We start from the raw sequence: 19,637 nt of genomic DNA on the forward strand, positions 1-19,637 counted from the left end.
ATGGGATGCCCCCCTAGGGGCATATGAACTGTTTGGAAAAGCAGCCTTAAATATCCCAGGAATCCCCTTAAGAAACAGTCCTTACTGGGCCCTACAGGGTCACTATTTTGTATGTGGCCGAAAGGCTTACAAGGTGCTGCCAGCCAACTGGACAGGTAGCTGTTATATAGCTCATGGAGTTCCTCATCTTTCCATAACTGCCACACTGCCCAAAGGAAAGATTAGAAATGCCCGAGACACCTCTGTTGAGTCACGAGAAAAGACCCTGCGGCGACTGACTAAGGCATTGGAGTGCAATATGAAGAATGCCCTCACAACCGAGAAGCTTGTAGGGTGCTCTGTACTGGGAATAGCGCCACTGGTTTCCGGGCCAGCCATGGCATGCATAGGCCGCTATACTGTAAGGCTGCAGATGGTACTTGAGAAAGTGGCCTTAGAGTTAGAGGACTCGGTTAGTGATTTAGGGTCAGCAGTAAAAACGTTAAATAAAGAGGTACAGCAGCTCAGGACGTTTTCCCTCCAAAACAGGCTGGCTTTGGACTCTCTCTTGGCATCCCAAGGAGGGGTTTGTAGCCTCATCGGGCCCCGATGTTGTGTATATGTAAATGATAGCAGTTATGAGATCTATGAAAAGGTGGTACAGGCTGAGGCCCATGCCCGAGCCGGAGCACAGGTTGCCTATACTGCCCCAGAGAACGATTGGTTGCAAACCTTGTTTTCAGGCTGGGGTTTGTCGTCTTGGCTTGGTGGTTTATTTAGCCTGCTATTGAAATTTCTCTTTCCTGTATTGCTTGTATTACTGGTATTATGCTGTGCGGTATCATGTGTCAGGGCCCTTTTGCAAAAGTTAATAAGTCATTCTCTTCAGGGCTATCACAAAGTGCTTATGCAAAGTCATATTGTAAAAAAATAAGTAGCCCAAGTGAGAAAACTCAGAGCCAAGGCTGTTGAGTGTTCTCAAAGGGGGGAGTTGTTGGGAACACTGGGGCATGGCCACTAGGTAACTCGAGGGGATGGAAGACCACGAGTGTCGATGAAGCCCCCTCGCACTAGGCCCCTGTGTCCTTGGCCCCCCACTCCTGCCTGGAGGCACTCGCAGCAGCTCTGCGTGCTAGGCCCAAGTGTCCTTGGCCCCCCCGCCTGGAGGCACACACAGCAGTTATGCTGAGAATCTGCAACAGTATGTTGCAGAGTCAGACTGCCTGAAACTAAGCAAGGCCAAACAGGGGAGATATGGAAGAACAATGCTGAATAAAGCAGCTTTATGTATAGTTTAACAAATGATACAGAGAATCAGGGAACTAGCTGGGAACTGGATTGGCTGGCTATATGGATACTTGGAGCAGCTTGCTATTGGATAAGTATGCTGGGAAAAAAGATGTATAAAAGCCTGTGTAACTTCCTGCTCTGTTGTACAGGATTTGAGATTCAAATCTCCCTGTACCTTTTTGAAGCTTCAAATAAACTTTTCTGCTTCTCCACCCCGTTGTGATTATTGGGTGTAGCACACCGGGTAACGAACCAACTCAAGCTGTTGTTCAGCCTCTCGGCACTGGGTGCCGGTAAGAAGCTTATCTTAAAGAGCACAAAGGACATATGTGGGGCCTTTCTCACTCGCCTCTGCTGGGATTGGGGAGGTTACTCAAGTCCTATGACTCATCTTCCTCCACCAGCCCCAGTTGCAGCTTGGGTGTGGGGAAGGAGAGAGTATTAAATACAGAACCCCAGCCATCAGCCTCCCAAGGGGTTACTGGGATGTGGTGATTTTTACCCTTCAGACCCATCACAAGCTGATGCCAAGGGGAGGGTGATGCACTAGCCCAATGATCCTTGTTGACAGCTCTTTTCAGGGCCTTATAGCTCATTCAGTTTCTCCAGAATTCCATCAGCTGAGGAGGAACCCCCTCCCTGATGAGACACTGGCTTCTGACATCTAGGGTATGTCAACATTGCATCTTAAACCCACAGTTGTGAGTCTCAGAGCCCAGGTCTACAGGCTCGGCTTGTGGTGCTTGTGCTATGGTGCTAAAAAAACCAGTATTGTAGATATTGTGGCTCAGGCTGGAGCAGGGCTCTGAAGACCACCCCCTCTCCCCAGACTTCAGAGCCTGAGCTTCTACATAGCTGTTTTTTGTGCAGTACAGTAGCATAAGCCCCACAACCCTGAGTGTATATACCTGGGCTCTGAAACTCGCTGCCATGGGGTTCTGCTTGCCCTAGCCCCCCAACTAGCATACAGCAGTCAGGGCGCAGCAGCATGAAGGCCCTCTATAGCTTAGCTACCTCTGCAGCAAGTACTTAGGAGGCAGTTTCACCTCCACAGGAATGGAGCCCAGACAAACCAGGAAGTTCCTGAGGGCTCTGGGCTGCAGGGGTACCTAGAGCAAAGATTCAATAAATTCCCCCTTGCACAAGCCTTTACTGTTTTAGTTTATATATTATAGATCCACAGATTAACGTTTTCTGCTGCTCATGTACAATAGCAACATTTCCAAATAATCGCATTCGGGAAATTTTCACTAACAGCTATTTTCAGTTGGTTCATCACCAACTGTCACCAGTTAATTAGGTTTGGCTCTAAGGATACATGTATGCAACTATCATAGATTGAATAAGGACTGCCTGGTGCTTTTCAGTCCCATATAGTGCAAGAAAAATAAGATTTCTTGTATAACCTCTGAGAGGTGTTCACATGGAGGTGTAATGCAGTTTAACGAACCCACTTTTAATTCACACCTTTAATTTGAATTAATTTTCTTGAGTGTCCCCATGTAGACAAGCCTCATGTCTCATTTTCTAAAGGGATTTTAGGCACTTAGGAGCCTAAATCCTAGTTGAAGGGCCTAAATCTCTTCAGAAAATGAGACTTCATTTTTTAAAAATCAGTGACTGGTTGCAATGCAGAGTGCAGCAATGCCAAAATACCTTTAAAAAAAATCTGGGCCTTACTCACCATTGTACAAATGGAGCAGCATTTTGGCTTTATAAAACTTTATTTCTTGCTATGACATTTTCTTGACCTCACTAATAGAAGCCCATTTTGTCAGGATAAATGCATCCCTGTGGCATTTTGAGGGATATACATTTATTTTTATTTCACCATCTCTCCCCTTCATTGTCCTACTACACACTCAGGGTAGGATATCCTAAATCTTGTTAAAATGGAAGTCAGGCACCAAGCGTACAAATCAAGATGTTGGAGTGTGTGTAAGGACATAAGGTAGCCTGTCAATTCTGAATGCTAAGTGTATATTTGTTGTAAAAACAAATGTCAGCCCTAGACTCCAGCTACATATGGGGTAACTGGAGAAAATGTTTTCTTTGGGGAAAAAAACTACAGGTTGCCATCTCTGCTGGCCTCTTACTACCTTAGGGCTCTCACTACTAAGAGCCAGAAGTGAGAGATCAGAACTTATATAAAGAGGGGGGGGATATGATAGGATTTTTCCCCCAGCATCTCCTGCATAGACAGTGGAGCTATTTAAAAAAAATAAATCCTTCCTTGAAACCAGAAATCTGTTATATTTCCAGTGCTGAGTCAAGATATAGTAAAACAAACATCTCTGTAGCAGAAGAATTGCCCACTCAAAATGTCTATACTCAGAAGCTGGGGAGAAAGTTGCCGATTGTCTTTTTAGCTAGCAGAAATATTTTTTAAAACAGTTTAAAGTATAAAGTAACAAGCATGATCCTCAGCTGGTGTAAATCAGCAGAGCATCATCACAATGGAGTGAGACTGATTCACACCAGCTGAGGATCCATCTAATGAATTTCAGAACACAACTTAAAATAGTAACTCAAAGCCAGGAATATTGCAGTGCTTAATTTTACCCTGTAAAAGCTATGGGACAGATCCTCTGCAGGTGTAAATCAAGCGGATATCAGTGGAGCTACATCAATATATTCCAGCCAAGGACCTGGACCAGTAAGTGAAATCTTGGCAAATAAGAACGGCCCTACTGGGTCAGGCCAAAGGTCCATCTAACCCAGTATCCTGTCTTCCGACAGTAGCCAATGCCAGGTGCCCCAGAGGGCATGAACAGAACAGGTAATCATCAAGTGATCCATCCCCTGTCGCTCATTCACAGCTTCTGGCATACAGAGGCTAAGGACACCATCCCTGCCCATCCTGGCTAATAGCCATTGATGGACCTATTCTCCGTGAATTTATCTAGTTCTTTTTTGAACCCTGTTATGGTCTTCACCTTCATGACATCCTCCAGCAATGAGTTCCACAGGTTGACTGTGCGTTGTGTGAAGAAATACTTGCTTTTATTTGTTTTAAGGGTCCTGCACTTAGGACGGAAGAACCCAATGCACAGCTACAGACTAGGGACCGAATGGCTAGGCAGCAGTTCTGCGGAAAAGGACCTAGGGGTGACAGTGGATGAGAAGCTGGATATGAGTCAGCAGTGTGCCCTTGTTGCCAAGAAGGCCAATGGCATTTTGGGATGTATAAGTAGGGGCATAGCGAGCAGATCAAGGGACGTGATCGTTCCCCCTCTATTCGACATTGGTGAGGCCTCATCTGGAGTACTGTGTCCAGTTTTGGGCCCCACACTACAAGAAGGATGTGGATAAATTGGAGAGAGTCCAACGAAGGGCAACAAAAATAATTAGGGGTCTGAAACCCATGACTTATGAGGAGAGGCTGAGGGAACTGGGATTGTTTAGTCTGCAGAAGAGAAGAATGAGAGGGGATTTGATAGCTGCTTTCAACTACCTGAGAGGTGGTTCCAGAGAGGATGGTTCTAGACTATTCTCAGTGGTAGAAGAGGACAGGACAAGGAGTAATGGTCTCAAGTTGCAGTGGGGGAGGTTTAGGTTGGATATTAGGAAAAACTTCTTCACTAGGAGGGTGGTGAAACACTGGAATGCATTACCTAGGGAGGTGGTAGAATCTCCTTCCTTAGAAGTTTTTAAGGTCAGGCTTGACAAAGCCCTGGCTGGGATGATTTAATTGGGGATTGGTCCTGCTTTGAGCAGGGGGTTGAACTAGATGACATCCTGAGGTCCCTTCCAACCGTGATATTCTATGATTCTATGATTCTAAACCTGCTGCCTATTAATTTCATTTGGTTACCCCTAGTTTGTGTTATGAGAAGTAGTAAACAACAGTTCCTTATCTACTTTCTCTACACCATTCATGGTTTTATATCAATCATATCTCCCCTTAGCCATCTCTTTTCCAAGCTGAAAAGTCCCAGTCTTATTAATCTCTCTTCATACAGAAGTCGTTCCATACCCCTTATCATTTTTGTTGCCCTTTTCTCAACTTTTTCCAATATATCTTTTTTGAGATGGGGCGACCACATCTGCACGCAGTATTCAAGATGTGGGCGTACCATGGATTTATAGAGAGGCAATGTATTTTCTGTCCTATTATCTATCCCTTTTGTAATTATTCCCTGCTTGTTAGGGATAGATCCAGAAGAAATATTTTATTCTGTCTCGTTATGAGTGATTTGATCAAGTTTGAGTTCTGAATTGCTGACTTCTGTGTCACCCACAGTTCTTAAAATTACTATGTTAAATAATGAGGGTTGTGGAAGGTGGAAAACAAAAAGTATCAGAAATTGCTTTGTGCTCCAAAAGGCCAGAATTTGAAAGTATTAGCACACATTGGGTTGTTTTGCTTTCCTCAAAGCAATTCATACTGATTGCCATTTTGACAGAGAAAAGTTTTGTGACCATTTTGTAGCACAGAAAATGCATTAGATATTGACTACTACCCCCGGAGACAGGAGACTGAGCTTAGCAGACCAGTGATCTGAGCCCATATAACAAACCCCTTTAACTGCAGTAGTTGCTATGTTCATTGTATTTTTTCATCCCTCCATTTAAAAGACAGCTTGATTTTGTTTAAAACAAGTAATGAGATTTTCACTGGAAGCTGGAGAGATTTCACACAGTTAAAGGGTCAGATTGTGAATGGCCACTGAATTCCTGGGTGGTGCAAAGGATGTGGCATGACACAAGGATCCTGTCCCCCATACCTCATATATTTGGGAACAAGGTGTGTAGCTGCATTCTTCGCACTTTTCTAAGCGCAAGGACCCGGCTAGCCACTTCCAAGGTGGCAGAGATGCAGCAGTACCAGGAGTCAGCTCTCCTTCTGGCACAGAAGCAGGTCCACTGTATCTCTCTGAGAGGCACAGCAACAGGAGCATTCCCAGCTGGGTGCTCAGAGAGGCACTGTCTCCCTTGATCTCTTGCTGGAGTGGCCCAACTGCCCAGCACAGTGCCATAAAAGCACAATTGTGCTTCAAATTAGGAAAATGTTTTCTTTTTGCCTAATATTCCAAAACCAGATAACCCCCAAGTGTTCAAACACCCTGGAGTGTAAAGCTTGTCTACATGACAGTTTATTTTCACACTGCATTCCCCCTAATTCTATTTAGCTTCTAAAGCTTGAAGGCTACTAACAAGAGTAAATCCAAGGAAAGTCAGATTTTTATTAGCAGTTTGCTTAGCCTGTCCAGCAATGAGGCAGAACTGGGCAGCAATAACTGGTGGATGCTTTAGCTACCCTTCTGCATCAGATTCCCACTTTTGCAGAAACATATCAAATCATCAGAGCTAAATGTCTGGAGGAAATGGCCCCCTTCCCTTAGAAACTAATAGATCTCCCCACTGATAGGCAAAGAAAACCCAGCCTGAGCTACCGGCAAAGCTTCCTTCCTAAATGTTATGCCCTTCCTCTTCGGCATGCTCTCCCTCAAGGGTAGGATATAATGCCATAACGTAGACACTTGCTACAGCAGAGGTGGGCAAACTACAGCCCGCGGGCCGGATTCAGCCTGTCAGGGCTTTGGATCCAGCCCACGGGATTGCCACCCACGTGGCGCAGAGGGCCCCACGCCGTTCCCGGAAGTAGCCAGCACCATGTCCCTGCAGCCCCTGCCCCCAGCCAGCACCATGTCCCTGCAGCCCCTGCCCCCCTCGCCTACAGGCACTGCTCCCCCGCAGCTCGCAGTGGCCGGGAATGGGGAACTGTGGCCAATGGGAGCATTGGGGGAGGTACCTGCAGGCGAGGGCAGCGCGTGGAGGCCTCTGCCACCTCTCCCCCAGGGACGTGGTGCCAGCCACTTCTGGGAGCGGTGCAGGGCCAGGGCAGGCAGGGAACCTGCACCCCGCACCCTATACCCCAACCCCCTGCCCTGAGCCCCCTGCTGCACTTCACACCTCCACCTCCTTCCCTGAGCCCCCTTGTACACCCCGCATCCCTCCTCTGCTCCAACCCCTTGCCCTGAGCCCCTTCCTGTACACCGCACTCCCTCCCACACCCCACCCCGCTGCCCCAGCCCTACATGCAATTTCCCCACCCAGATGTGGACCTCAGGCCAAAAAAAGTTTGCCCACCCTTATACTACAGTGATGGAAGGGGTTTTTCTATCACTGATAAAAAATTTGTTCCTTGCACAATACAATTAGGTTGACCTTACTCCACTGTAGATATAGCTAAATTGATGGAAGAACTCTTTTTGGCACAAAATTTTTCCCAACCCTGAGCAATGAAGCTAGGTTGAGCTAATTTTTAGGTCAAGATAGGCTCCATTAAGAGATTGGCACAAAATACTGCAAGGACACACCTCCCCCTTGTTAAGCAGTCTGAGGGTATCCTCCCCTCTAGGATCTTGATGATAAGTGATGTCTAGCACCTGGTTTGTCAAAGCCGCAAAGCTGACACAGGAGTCTCGCTCCCCCTTTCCTTAAAGTGAACTGTGAGTTTTAAACTCAAAGCACTATAGAAATATTATTCAAAATGATTTTATAAAATACTGTAAAATCTTCATGTACCTTTAAAGGAAAGGTGTATAGTTGGAAAATGTTTTTCCAAAAGCCTTTGTTTATTCCTTAAATACAAACAAAAATCTCTAAGCTTACACCATTTCTATGCAACTATTTGGCATTTAAATACAAGCTGCAAATAAAGCCTGATATCACTATCGCTAGCTATTGACAGAAGCCATGAGTGCATTATTATTAACTGGGGAATTAGTTGTCTGGCAAGGCTTACACAACTCCTGACCAGCACAGAAAATCAAGAGTCAGCTCTCCAAAGGTGGTTAAGAATAAATTATTTAGGTTTGAAAGACTGTCTTTAAGAATTATTCAAGGTTAGACAGACTATTCTGAGAGCTGCAAGACTTATGTAGGATGTAAGGGTGGTTTGAAACAATTTCAACTCTGATTAAATTCTAATGAAAACTAAAATAATATTTCAGAAAATGGACTGAGTACAAGAGTTAAAACTAAACTTTAAAGATATTCTGAGAGTTGCCTCCACAAGAACAAAGCAACAAATTGCCTATTCATGGCTGAAAATACTGCGAGATCCATGCGTGAAGGTGTTACGCCAAGGAAGGGAGGGAAAGCAGCTAATATTAAAATCTACCTACACCCTATAAGGTGTTGCTCCAAAATCCATTTTTGAGGTGCTGCTACAATAATTTGCCTATTGTCCCCTCAATCTGTTCTTCCAGAGGTAAAAGTTCTCAGGGTTGCTAAGGAAACACTATAGGACATGGATATAACCTTCCAATAAAGTAATTGACACTTTGTTTTTGAAAGAATACTGCCTGTATCTTTTCACTGATATACTCTGTATTAGGGATTAGTTATTCTAAACAAGGCACAAACACCCTGAAAAACAAATCCCTTATTGCAAGTTAAAGAGCGCTTAGAAATCATTTGAACTATATGCTATTGTAGTTTAAGAGAAGCAATGTTTTCCAAGTAGCCAGTTTGCAACAAAGTGCTGACAGCTGTTCTTAATTTGTTTTAAACCATTACAAACACCAAGCATGCACATATTAAACACTTATGCTATATTTATGCTGAACTATAATTAAAAGACTATTAAGCTTACTCTATAAATCCGCTGCTGCTTTTTAGTTCCTGGTCAGTCAGCTCTGCTCCACTCCAGCTTTCTTTTTAATCTCTGCAGCAGTTTCTCTTGGACTTTTCTTGCTGGCTTCCCTGGCTCTTCTTGCACACCTCTCTCCTTCTCAGATGCGGCTTCTGGACTCAGAAACTGTTGCTGGCAGCTGGTCTTTTATGTTATATTGTAGCTCTTTCTCTATATACCTTCCTATTCTTAGAGTTACCTCACTCACACATGCTCAGTCTTGACCACTATCTCAGAATTCTGATTGACATCTGACCTTTAAAACAATTTGTGATAGCTGTGAGTGGGTTCTGACCATCTAACTGACCTCTCTGTCAGCCCTTACTGCACGCGCTCAATACTTGCCAATCTTGCATCCACACAGCTCTTTGGCAGGATATATATATAAAAAAATCCTAAATTCTTATGGAGCACGCTCAAGGTCCACAGCATCTATCACAGGGTGGAGTGACTTTTGCTTATTCAGAATGGAGATCAGAAATACAGAGTAGAGACTGGAGATTTTTTTCCTTTAGTAATAAAGGGGTATGTCTTTTACCTCCAGACAAACGATAAAAAGAGACAAGTGTAAGTCTCTCTTTCAGGCAGGCAACACTCTAGGCTTCCATCTCTCAACTTTGACAGCACTTAGAATCATAGAATATCAGGGTTGGAAGGGACCTCAGGAGGTCATCTAGTCCAACCCCCTGCTCAAAGCAGGACCGATCCCCAATTAAATCAACCCAGCCAGGGCTTTGTCAAGCCTGACTTTAAAAACTTCTGTCTCAACAGTATCATTTCTTTCAAGCAAGCAAACAGCAGCAAGACAAAGAACAATACAGCATCAAGAAGGAACAATCACCAATTCTGCCACATAATAATATCACCAACACTTCAACATCAAAGCACTTCCACGGAATTAGACTTACCCTGTTGATGATTTTAACAGGATATAGAAATGGTTTAAACTATGTATACATATAAAGGAGCCAAAGTTAAACAGAGAAAAATAGCAAATGACACTTGAATTTAATATTCTTAGGCAAATTAATGAATCTTATCTCAAGACAGCTCCTTGAATGGCCTCTTTTGAATAAATTATTTAAATACTTTCATCAGTTTCATAAGGCTTAGTTAAGACCACACTGTTACATATTTATAAATTGTTTGTTATCCATTATGAGCTAAGCAGACAACAGCAACCCCTTAAACAAAAAGGTCTTTGCCCATCTATGAATTGGCTTAGTCATCTAGGATTCATTAGAACAGAACTAGCTGTTAATTTTAAACTGATATGTTTGATCTTGACTTTCCTAGAGAAGAGCACCACCACCAGAAGCAGGCCTACAAAGATATAATCTCTCTTAAAAGCTGTTCATGGAGAGGCATACTTCTGAACTGCTGGGTCATGGGTGGCCTACCTAGTGGGGGGAGCAGACATCACCTTGTGGTTGTGGTAGCAATTCAGGTAATGACAAACATGGAATCAGGCACCAGTCTAAAGGTGAAGCTGGAGTCAAAGTCAAGGGACCATGCCGAAGGTCAGAATTCAAAGGGTAAGTTGGAGTCAGAGATGTAACCAAGAGTCTAGCAGAGCCAGGAGTTAAGGACCAGAATAGAGCAGGTAGGTTGGGACTGGAGCAGGAACAGGGTTAGGAGCAGGGCTTAGCACAATGGCTGAAGCAGAAAGCAGCTGTAAGAACAGGTATAGTACACCAGGAGTGACTGCTGCTGCAAGGCTCAAGTAGCAGCAGGTTGGTTCCCCTGCCCAATCAGGCAGTACAAACATTTGGAGGGGGCTTATTGGGTCCAGCTGAGCTTGCTGGGTTGCCTAGGGATCTGGCTGAGAGCCAGCTGTACCCCAACAAGACCAAAGAGATTGCAATGGAAATAACCCTTGTTTATTCTCTCTCTTTTGTTTTCATTGATTGTGTTTTTCTTTCATGATGAAACAGCCATCGTTCACAACAGTGATTATTTGGCTTGTTTCAAATCATGGTGTTCCCTAAAGCACAACAAAGAACACTATGTGACTAAAATAGTGGGAGTCACTTTCCTGAATGGGTATTAAGAGAAAGACCATTATTGAGAAAGGGCCCTTAATGAAGAGGAACTCCATTAGCCTGGAAAGTGAAAGTGCTCAAGGGGATTGATCACAGCCCTTAAAAAGAAACTCTGTGCCAAAGCATATTATGTAATGTTAAAAATGCTTCTCTGAATCTCAGGCTCCATTTAATGCAACAAAAGATTTTATCCAAAATGCACCACAGAGATTGCCCAAGATAAAGGCATTATCCTCTGGTGCTGGTTGGCACTGTAACAAAGTCAAAGGAACCCTGATGCATACGCTGTGGGACTTGCCAGTATCAGGTAGCTGTGGAAAGAAGTGGATTGAAAATAATGCTTGGCCTCAGCAGCCAAACCTCAGCGGAAAATGACATCCAAAGATATGTACCTGCTAAGCTGGTTTAACTACAAAAGCTTTGGTCCTTAAAAGCTGCAATGATTAGCAAGTGCATATGTTTTACAAAAATGGTTGGGTAGGCTTATGCCCAGAACAGAGCAGTGGCATTTGGCCATGGCTGAGTAGCAGCCAAAGAAAGAATAGCTTATCGCCACTGTCAATGTAGAGGCTTGTTTGCCAACCTGAGAGAGAATTTTGGGTTTGACTTTTTGATACTCTTGTATCTTATACTGCCATGTGAACAAAGGACAAAGACACAGTGTGTGTTGTTTCTACCTGGCCAGATGTGTTTGTTAGTATAAAGGGAAGACATAAGGGATAGAATTAAGGGTATGGTGGGAGTGTAATATATGAGCATACACTGAAAGGCTGCCTGGCTTCTTTCTCAAGCCAAGGTCAAGCAACCACTTAGGAGGGGCATGAAGGAATGGGGAGGGGAGAGGCATGAGAAACACTAAAAGCCACAGAAAAGCCTGGCCTTGGCCAGAACACAACCCCACTCCTTACCCCTCCCCTGGGATACAAAAGAGGTGGGATGAAGACCCCAGACTCACGACGCCCCAAAATGGAACATGACCATAAGTTGTAAGGGGTGTGACTAGGGGCATGCACTGCAGGTATATTTGGTCCTGCTAAGGAGGAAGGGGGAACAGGGACACAGGCAAGGCTCTGAGGAGTCAGAGCTGGGAAGGGGGACACGGGGTAAACGCTCTGCAGCATCAGAGCTGGGATAGGGGACACTGGGAAACAGACTCTGCTGGCGTGGAGAGCTATGGATATCTTTGCTTGGAACTAACCCCAATAAGCATTGCATTGCCTGCACTTCAGACTTCTAGTCTTCTGCTTTCTGTCTGCATGACAAGAACCAGGGGAGGGGTGAAGGGAAAGCCCTCTAACAACCACAGAGATCAATTATATAAATTTGAAGAAATTTGGACCCTGTTTCTGGATACATTTGGATAAAAATGTTGAGATAACTCAAATAATGCCCCACTTCCATTCAACCTTACCCCTTTTCCTTTTCACTCACCCCAGCCCCCTTCCTCTATTCATGTATGCCTTCTCTTATTGTATTACTGTTACTTGCACCCTAACATATTATGTCTCTGTAGCATTGCCTGGATTGTCCGGTCTTGCAACTTTGACAAGTTGTAAAATTGTGTAATTGCGTAATTTTATTGGCGATCCAAAGCATGCCATATTTGGAAACATACAAAAAGGTAAATGATTTACAGCTGTGTATCTTTCATTGTCTACTTCTTTACAAAAATCAGTCTCTCACACACACGATTTGGCCCCAGTCATTCCTTGGTTCTCTGGACAAGAAATTTTAACCATTTTTAGAATAAAATTACTTGATTCCCAACACCTTTCTACCCAATATGGCCATGCATCCCCTCTCTCTCCTTATCATAGGCATTATCTCTCCCCCCTTCCACGCTCCTCCCTGTCTCCTCTTCTCCTGGCTCTCCTCACAATCCAGCATTCCCTTGTAGATGTGGAGATGGTACATGATCACATCTGATTTGGGTCAATAAGACAGACACCGTCCTCTTCAAAAGCAGAGCTAAACTTTAATGGTGTTTAACGGGCAGGTGCTGGTGTTGGGGGATGGGCAGGGACAGGTGCTCATTTAGTTGCAGCAGAAGAACTTCACATCATTGAGCGCAGTGTCATCCCCACGGCCCTGGGATGCCTCCACCTTCGTCTGGATCCCACAAATGGCCCCAGAGCTGCAGCGACTGCTCCATGGACCAAAATCACCCCAGGACTGCGAGGTGCCCATCAGCCCAGTCCCATCTGAGCATGTGAACTGGATGTTGTTGGCCGCCGTGTCATCGCCCTTTCCCTGGGATGATTCCACTCTCAGCGAGAAGGAGATCAGGTTGCTCTTGGGGCACCAGTGGACCCCAGTCCAACGGCCCCACCTGCCAAAGAAGAAAATAAATTACCTGAGGCTTATTCAGGGTTTGCAACCCACCACAGGGCACCAGTCATCCTAGTTACTGTGCACCAAGCCCAGTGTTCATAGGTCACACAGCAGTGACTTGAAATCAGGCCTGGAAGGACCTGGGGTATTTTGTTTTCTTTTTCTTGAGTAGTGTTTTTTCTTGCTTGTATTTAACCTTAGAAATATCAGAAGTGTCAAGCCTGGTTTTCCCTGGTTTTGCTGGAGGACTCCGGAGATGAGCTTTGAGTGACAAATTTGGGAAAATGTGTGTAGAACTTATCAGTTCTGGTTGATATTAAGTTATTATGAAATGTTACTATGAAAACCTGCTGTATCATAAATGCCTCCCTGTATGTGGAGCCACCATTGCTGACAGGACACGTACCAAATATTCTCTAGACTGAAGACAACAGGGAGGTACTTAATGTTAATGACGATGCTTTGACCATGCAAAAGAGTAACTGCATTCCAATACAAAAAAAATAACTTGCTCCTCTGTCTGAGGGGAGGGGTTTTTTTTGCGCAGTGGAAAGTTACCAAACACAGAACAGAAAAAAAAGCAGCTGACCAGGACTCAGGAGGGATTTAAAGATGGGGAAAGAGTCAGACAGGAAGAGGAAGCAATGGGCAGGAGAGAGCAAGATCAGAGAAGATGGGGAAGGGAACTTCATGAGGGAGAAGTCATCCGGCATGTAAGATGACCTGCCAGCCGTCCTGGACACAGATAGCCCCCCAGCATCCCAAAGGGCGGGGCTTATTGCAGTTAGGATGTTTATTGCTTTGTATGATCTGTACGATCTTGGACTTAATAGGCTAAAGTAAAAGAACAGTTGTGTTAGACTCTGGGCAAAGTGGCTGAGTGTGCGTTGTGAGCGTCACAACTACTGTGTGCCTCTAAAGGGAATTAAACAGGGGTGGAGATCTGGGAGAGGGTATATTTAAGCAACTGGGGTATCTTGGGGGGTCAATGCTGGTCCTGAGGGTCTAGGGAGGGTGGGCAGAGCACAAGGGTGCCAGAACAGGGAGGTGTAGGGGGCTAAGACCCCATCACTTTTCCTGCCTTAAGGGTGAGCGACAGGAGGAGGGGACAGAGAGGAGTGAGTGGGTGGCGAGGCCTCTGGGCGGAAGAGGCAGAGCAAGGGGATAGGACCACGGTTTGGGCACCGGTGTTTCCCCCACTTGTAGGGAGCTTCCAGCACTCCTGGTGGAGCAGCCCCACTTCCGTGAAGGAGTAGCAGACAGTCAACGACCAGGAAATGTGCCAGAGAGGCCCCAGGAGGAACCAGTGCTGCAGCCTGCTGAGCCCCAAGCACATGGGGATCCAGGCACAGAGAGGCTTGGCTTCCCCTCACAACAGCCCAGAGGGTGGCTGGAAGGGGGCACCTGACTGGATCTGTGATACTTTGCGCTGAATCTTATACCCAAACATTAGACAAAGCCAAGTTAGCAAGAGTCAGGTTCTGAGCTAAAGTCAGGCCCTGTTACAAAGTAGACACTTGCTGTGTGATACATGCACTTGGCAAAAAAACACAGGTACTTCCAAGAAGTACTAGGCTCAAGGTATTCATGTGTGCACATTCCAGAAGACGCAGGTACCATCCCCCCTCCCCGACATAAAGGTATGGCACAAACACAATACTGGGAGATGGAACAGGAACATGCCGACCCCAAGCAAAACCAGGATGGGAGGACAGGATGGGATGATTAATGAAAATGTTTTGTTCGAACCCGGAAGTACGAGGGGTAGGGTTGGTAACTAAACACATCAGAAGGGTAATACGTAGCTTGTTTGCATCAGTGTATGAAAGAGGGGTCACAGAGGAGGTGTCTGTCTGGCCTAGGGGGAAGCAGAAAGTCACGCCACTTACTGAGCTGGTCATGGGCATACATGTATTAGTGTTCCTATAGAGTCTATGGGGTACTAGTACAGTGCTTTGTTGACAATAAACCTGGCTGAGTCCCTTTACCACTGAACCAAGTCTTTGGTCTTCTTGGGCAGTTCGATCGAGGTCTGCTGTACCAGCTACCTAGCCAGAGCTGGTGCAGCTCACGGAGCCAACAACCGACAATGTCAATGGCAAAATCCCACTCATTCCAGTAGGGCCAGGATTTCACCCAAAGAATATGAAAGGATGTAGCTAAAAATTCCTTTCCCCAGCCCCCAATTGCTGCAGCTTTCACACTGGACTCTGGGGCTCATTTCACTGGTTCTCTTCAGTCCTTCACAGCAACTTCCAGGACACACAAGATCTGAATTTTAACATAAAATGGCCAGCTGTGTCCATCATAAAGAAGCAGAAACAGAACAGCCAATGCCCTATTTTAATTTTCCTTTACAGATTCCAAACAGAGAGAATAGTCAGAAAAGAGACCCTTTGCAAATGGCATCGTTCATGGATATTCTCTCTGCACTTCCAGAGCAGGAGGGATGGGAGAGAAACCAAAGGGCTACTCACGGCCCCACCGTGGACTCGATGCTGGAGCCGTCAGTGCAGTACAAGCGAATGCCATTCAAAGCCGTGTCATCATGTTTTACCCCGCCGCCTTGGAAAGGCTCCACCTAGGAGAGGGGTACAGAAGATGGTGGCACAGGTACAGACTGGGAGGAGACGGGTTGGGAATCCCATCCCCCAAGCCAATAAAGCTCCCAACTTCCTGTTATTAAATTAACTACATTTCTTTTAAAAAAAAAAGAAGAAAAAAAAAAGGGAAATGTCCAGCAATAATCAGTCCCAGAAGGCTCCTGACACACGTTACAGCCACTGCCCTGGGAAGCTGGGAGGCAACTAAATAACCTTTCCCATATACAATAACTCCTCACTTAATGTCGTCCCGGTTAACGTTGTTATGTTGCTGATCAATTAGAGAACATGCTCGTTTAAAGTTCCGCAATGCTCCCTTAGAACGTTGTTTGGCAGCCGCCTGCTTTGTCCACTGCTTGCAGGAAGAGCAGCCCGTTGCAGCTAGCTGGTGGGGGCTTGGAACCAGGGTGAACTGGCAGCCCCCCTAAGTTCCCTGTGCAGCAGCCGCCCAGCAAGCTATCAACTGCTGGGCAGTTCAGCTGTCCCTCCCCCCACTGCCGTGTGCTGTTCCTGCCCTCTGCCTTGGAGCTGCTCCCAGGAGCCTCCTGCTTGCTGTGCAAAGGGGTGGAGGAAGAGGTGTGCTAATGCCAGGGTGTCCCCCTCCCCCTACTTCTGCCCCCTATCTCCACAGAGCCAGGGGGGACACGACGGGGCTCAGGACAGAGGGAGCTTGCTGGCAGCAGCTGCTGTCTCAACTTAAAACTTGATCGACTTAAAAAGGCAATGTACTTAGAGTGTGGTCAGCGTACTTAAAGGGGCAGTGCTCATCTCTCACACACAGAGTGTTTGCATCTGTCTCTCTCTGCCATGCTGTGTCTCCTCCCTCCATTCGTGCTGCCTTGTAGAGTGTGAGGCTACATTAACGACAATGTGTTAACCCTTGAGAGCTCAGCCGAGCACTGGTTCACAATTTAGCAGCAAGGCATTCTTTGGGAAATATCCCACCCTGACTCCACCACCTCAACCAAGTTTCACAGTCATAATTGCTGTATACAGTGTGACAAGATGGCCGATGTTAGTCTGGTGGGTCCTGCGCTTTTCTTGGCAGGGAGCTAAGATGCCACCCCTTGCCCCTGTTCTTGGGTGTCATTGGCCATGCTAGTGGCCCAGGACGGTGGTAAAGGAGGGAAATGGACAAGGGGTCTGGGTTTGCTCCTTACTCTGAGCCCCAGCCCCTCTCAACCCCTGTGGATTCTTACCCTCTTCCCCTTGGGTGGGATACCTGCAGTCCTTAGATGCTAGGGAAGGGAGTTCTCTCCCCCTTACTTCAGTTCTCTGATTTTCCAAGTCTCACAGCACACCTCCAAGCTCCAGTCCTCTCTTTTCTCCTCCTCTTCTCTCTGCCTAAAGCAGGGGGTTTTATTAGGTTTCTAACAGGGCCTTAATTGACTGCAGGTGCTCCAATTAACCTGCAGCCACCTTCCCTAGTCTACAGGGAACCACACCTTAATTAGCCTTGAGCTTGTTTGTTTAAAACTTATAGTGTGTATGTGTGTCTAACTAACCCTCTCCTTCCTCCCCCATTTAGATTAATTCTTATGGGAAAATTTTGCTTAAAGTAGCATTTTTCAGGAACATAAGTACAACGTTAAGTGAGGAGTTCCTGTACTCCCCTTTATGTTTTCCACCTCTTTGACATCCACTCTGTCAGGCAGAGACCCTGGATGCCAGCTGGGAAGAGTGAGCAGGCTGCCCCTACCCACAACCCCCCCACTGGATTTTCACTCTTGCAGCAACACACAGATTCACAGCAGTTAGAGAGGGGAGATATTCAGGCTGGATTTAATGCAGTGGTGATGGTGCTCCCACTCATTCCCTTACTCCACAGACTAACAGTTCCTTCTCTGGCAGGGAAACGTGAGGCCGAGTCTACACTAGAATAGTTTTGCTGTTCTAGCCTTACTCGCAACGTCCTCCTTGTGTAGCCATAGCTGCAGTAGCAAAAAGAAAAGGAGTACTAGTGGCACCTTAGAGACTAACCAATTTATTTGAACATGAGCTTTCGTGAGCTACAGCTCACTTCATCGGATGCAGGAAAAATACTTTTGCTGGTATAGCTTATTCCAGTTTGGTGAGCAAAATATACTGCCCTGGCAACAGCACTTTTGGCACATCTACTAGGACTTTTGCCAACATAGAAATATTTTCAAAAAATGAAAATAAATCACACCCTTAACAGGCATAGCTATGCTGGCAAAACTTTCCAGTGGAGGCCTGCCCTCAGAATGAGTTTCAAGCAAAACTTCCTTCACTCGTTTTATTCCCTTCCTCCTACTTTCCCCCTCAAATACGCCCCCCCCCCACGCCCTTTCATGTTAACACCTTTCAGGTGCTTACAGACAATGGTCACATCCCCACCTCTCACTCGCAGCTCACCCGAGCCAGACAGATTTAGCTCTTTTAATATCGCCTCCTAACTCTGCCCTTATACCCCCTGGCCCTTTCTGCTTTGACAGATGTTTCTGGTTGAGCTGAAAGCAAAGCCCCATTAACCCAGCTGTGCAAACAATTGTGTTTTCATCTCGTTTCAGCCCCAGCTCTGGGATCACAGACATTCCCTGCCCCACACCCTTTAATAAAATCAGTGACCCTGTATGCCAATGGCTGACCAGAGTGTGAGGAAAAGAGGATTTTTAAAAACCCAGGTAACAGCCTAGAGTCAGGAGAAGTTCTTGTTGAGAGACTGGGTGGGGGTGAGGAAGTGGCAGTAAGATGGGAAGAATTTTACCTTCAATGCAAATCCATTAGCGTAGCCACGGGTGCAAAACTCCTTTCTCCCCCATTCACCCCATGGGCCTCCATTGGGTACAGTGAGGGTGTAGATGTACCTGTCTGCCCCTGCATCTTGGAAGTAGCAGGAGAGGAGCAGGCAGAGCCCTGCATGGATAAGGGGCTGCATTGTGCAGCATCAGCTCTGAAGCTATCCACGGAGAAGCTTGTGAGTGACTAACACCCCTAGGCACCAGGGAGATTTATAGCCAGGAAAGCTAGGCTGGGTTTCCTTGCTGGCCTGGTGCCAAATCCAACTGGGAGTAATCACTTATTGCCACATCCCTGCGCCTAGGCACTGACCCAACCAGCCCTCGCACACAAAGGGCTCATTATTTCCCAGTGAGACTGTCAGCGGCTGAAGGAAACTGCTGCCCAGGGCCAGGGCAAAGTGGGCAAAAGAGGGACTGTGTGTCCTAAGGGCAGGCAGCAGATTTTAGGGCAGCTGCTGAAGGTTCAGAGGTAAAGAGAAGCAGGGGAGAGGACCTTGCAGCTGTACTGGAAGAGGGTCCTGGGATTGGCAGGGGCAGAGAGAGAGATTTTTTTTCTTTCATAGCTTTATCTCAGGGTCTCATTTCTGCTCCCTGAAGTTCCCTCACACTGAGTGGTGAGATTTTTCTCCACCCTCCCTACCCCATCTCCCTGTCCATAAATCTGGGCACCAGCCAAACGGTAATTTTACCCATTCCAGGCTGGAACCATGTGGTCCTGGATGAGCAAACATATCTGTTTTACAACCCATTGTTCCATGCTCTTCACCTACCGGTTGTTATCTTGCCTACCCCGGACTCTGCCCCAGGGATTGGTGAGGGAGGTGTTCCCCGTTCAATCAGGATGTGGCATGCCCATAGGATAAAGTTAAGACACTTACCCTTGGCTGCTTACCTTTATGAGGAAGCAGAGGCCATTTGCAGTCTCTGTCTCCTGGGAGAAAACAAGGCCAGTTTCTTCTGAGGTGCCTATTCAATTCTTAGCCCTTTC

The 19,637-nt window shown here is 46.2% G+C and overlaps 2 protein-coding genes across 2 annotated transcripts in view; both read right to left on the reverse strand.

Moving 5' to 3' along the window:
• GUCY1A2 (guanylate cyclase 1 soluble subunit alpha 2) overlaps nt 1-9,687 on the reverse strand; it is a 416,341-nt gene extending 406,654 nt beyond the window's left edge. The window contains exon 1 of the mRNA XM_084617119.1: nt 8,873-9,687. The gene's annotated coding sequence lies outside the window, so the exon portion shown is untranslated. The remainder of the gene's footprint in view (nt 1-8,872) is intronic.
• Nucleotides 9,688-12,908: 3,221 nt separating this feature from the next.
• On the reverse strand, nt 12,909-18,849 carry LOC311523268 (vitelline membrane outer layer protein 1-like). Its single transcript, XM_084633038.1, has 3 exons — nt 18,616-18,849; nt 15,762-15,865; nt 12,909-13,282 (listed from the first exon to the last, which is right to left on the reverse strand). Exons 1-3 carry the CDS (start codon nt 18,784-18,786, stop codon nt 12,988-12,990), a joined length of 570 nt encoding a protein of 189 aa, XP_084489164.1. The 5' UTR covers nt 18,787-18,849; the 3' UTR covers nt 12,909-12,987.
• Nucleotides 18,850-19,637: the final 788 nt, after the last annotated feature.

This window comes from Lepidochelys olivacea (assembly GCF_965140295.1).
Source record: "Lepidochelys olivacea isolate rLepOli2 genome assembly, chromosome: 1".
Classification (NCBI taxonomy): Eukaryota; Metazoa; Chordata; order Testudines; family Cheloniidae; genus Lepidochelys; species Lepidochelys olivacea.

Excerpts from the sequence above, each read along its gene's own strand:
- LOC311523268 (XM_084633038.1), bottom strand. The coding sequence starts at position 18,786 with ATGCAGCCCCTTATCCATGCAGGGCTCTGCCTGCTCCTCTCCTGCTAC. Across the intron at positions 15,866-18,615 it reads CTAATGGATTTGCATTGAAG|GTGGAGCCTTTCCAAGGCGG; the intron begins GTAAAATTCTTC and ends CCCCTCTCCTAG. Across the intron at positions 13,283-15,761 it reads ATCGAGTCCACGGTGGGGCC|GTGGGGCCGTTGGACTGGGG; the intron begins GTGAGTAGCCCT and ends CTTCTTTGGCAG.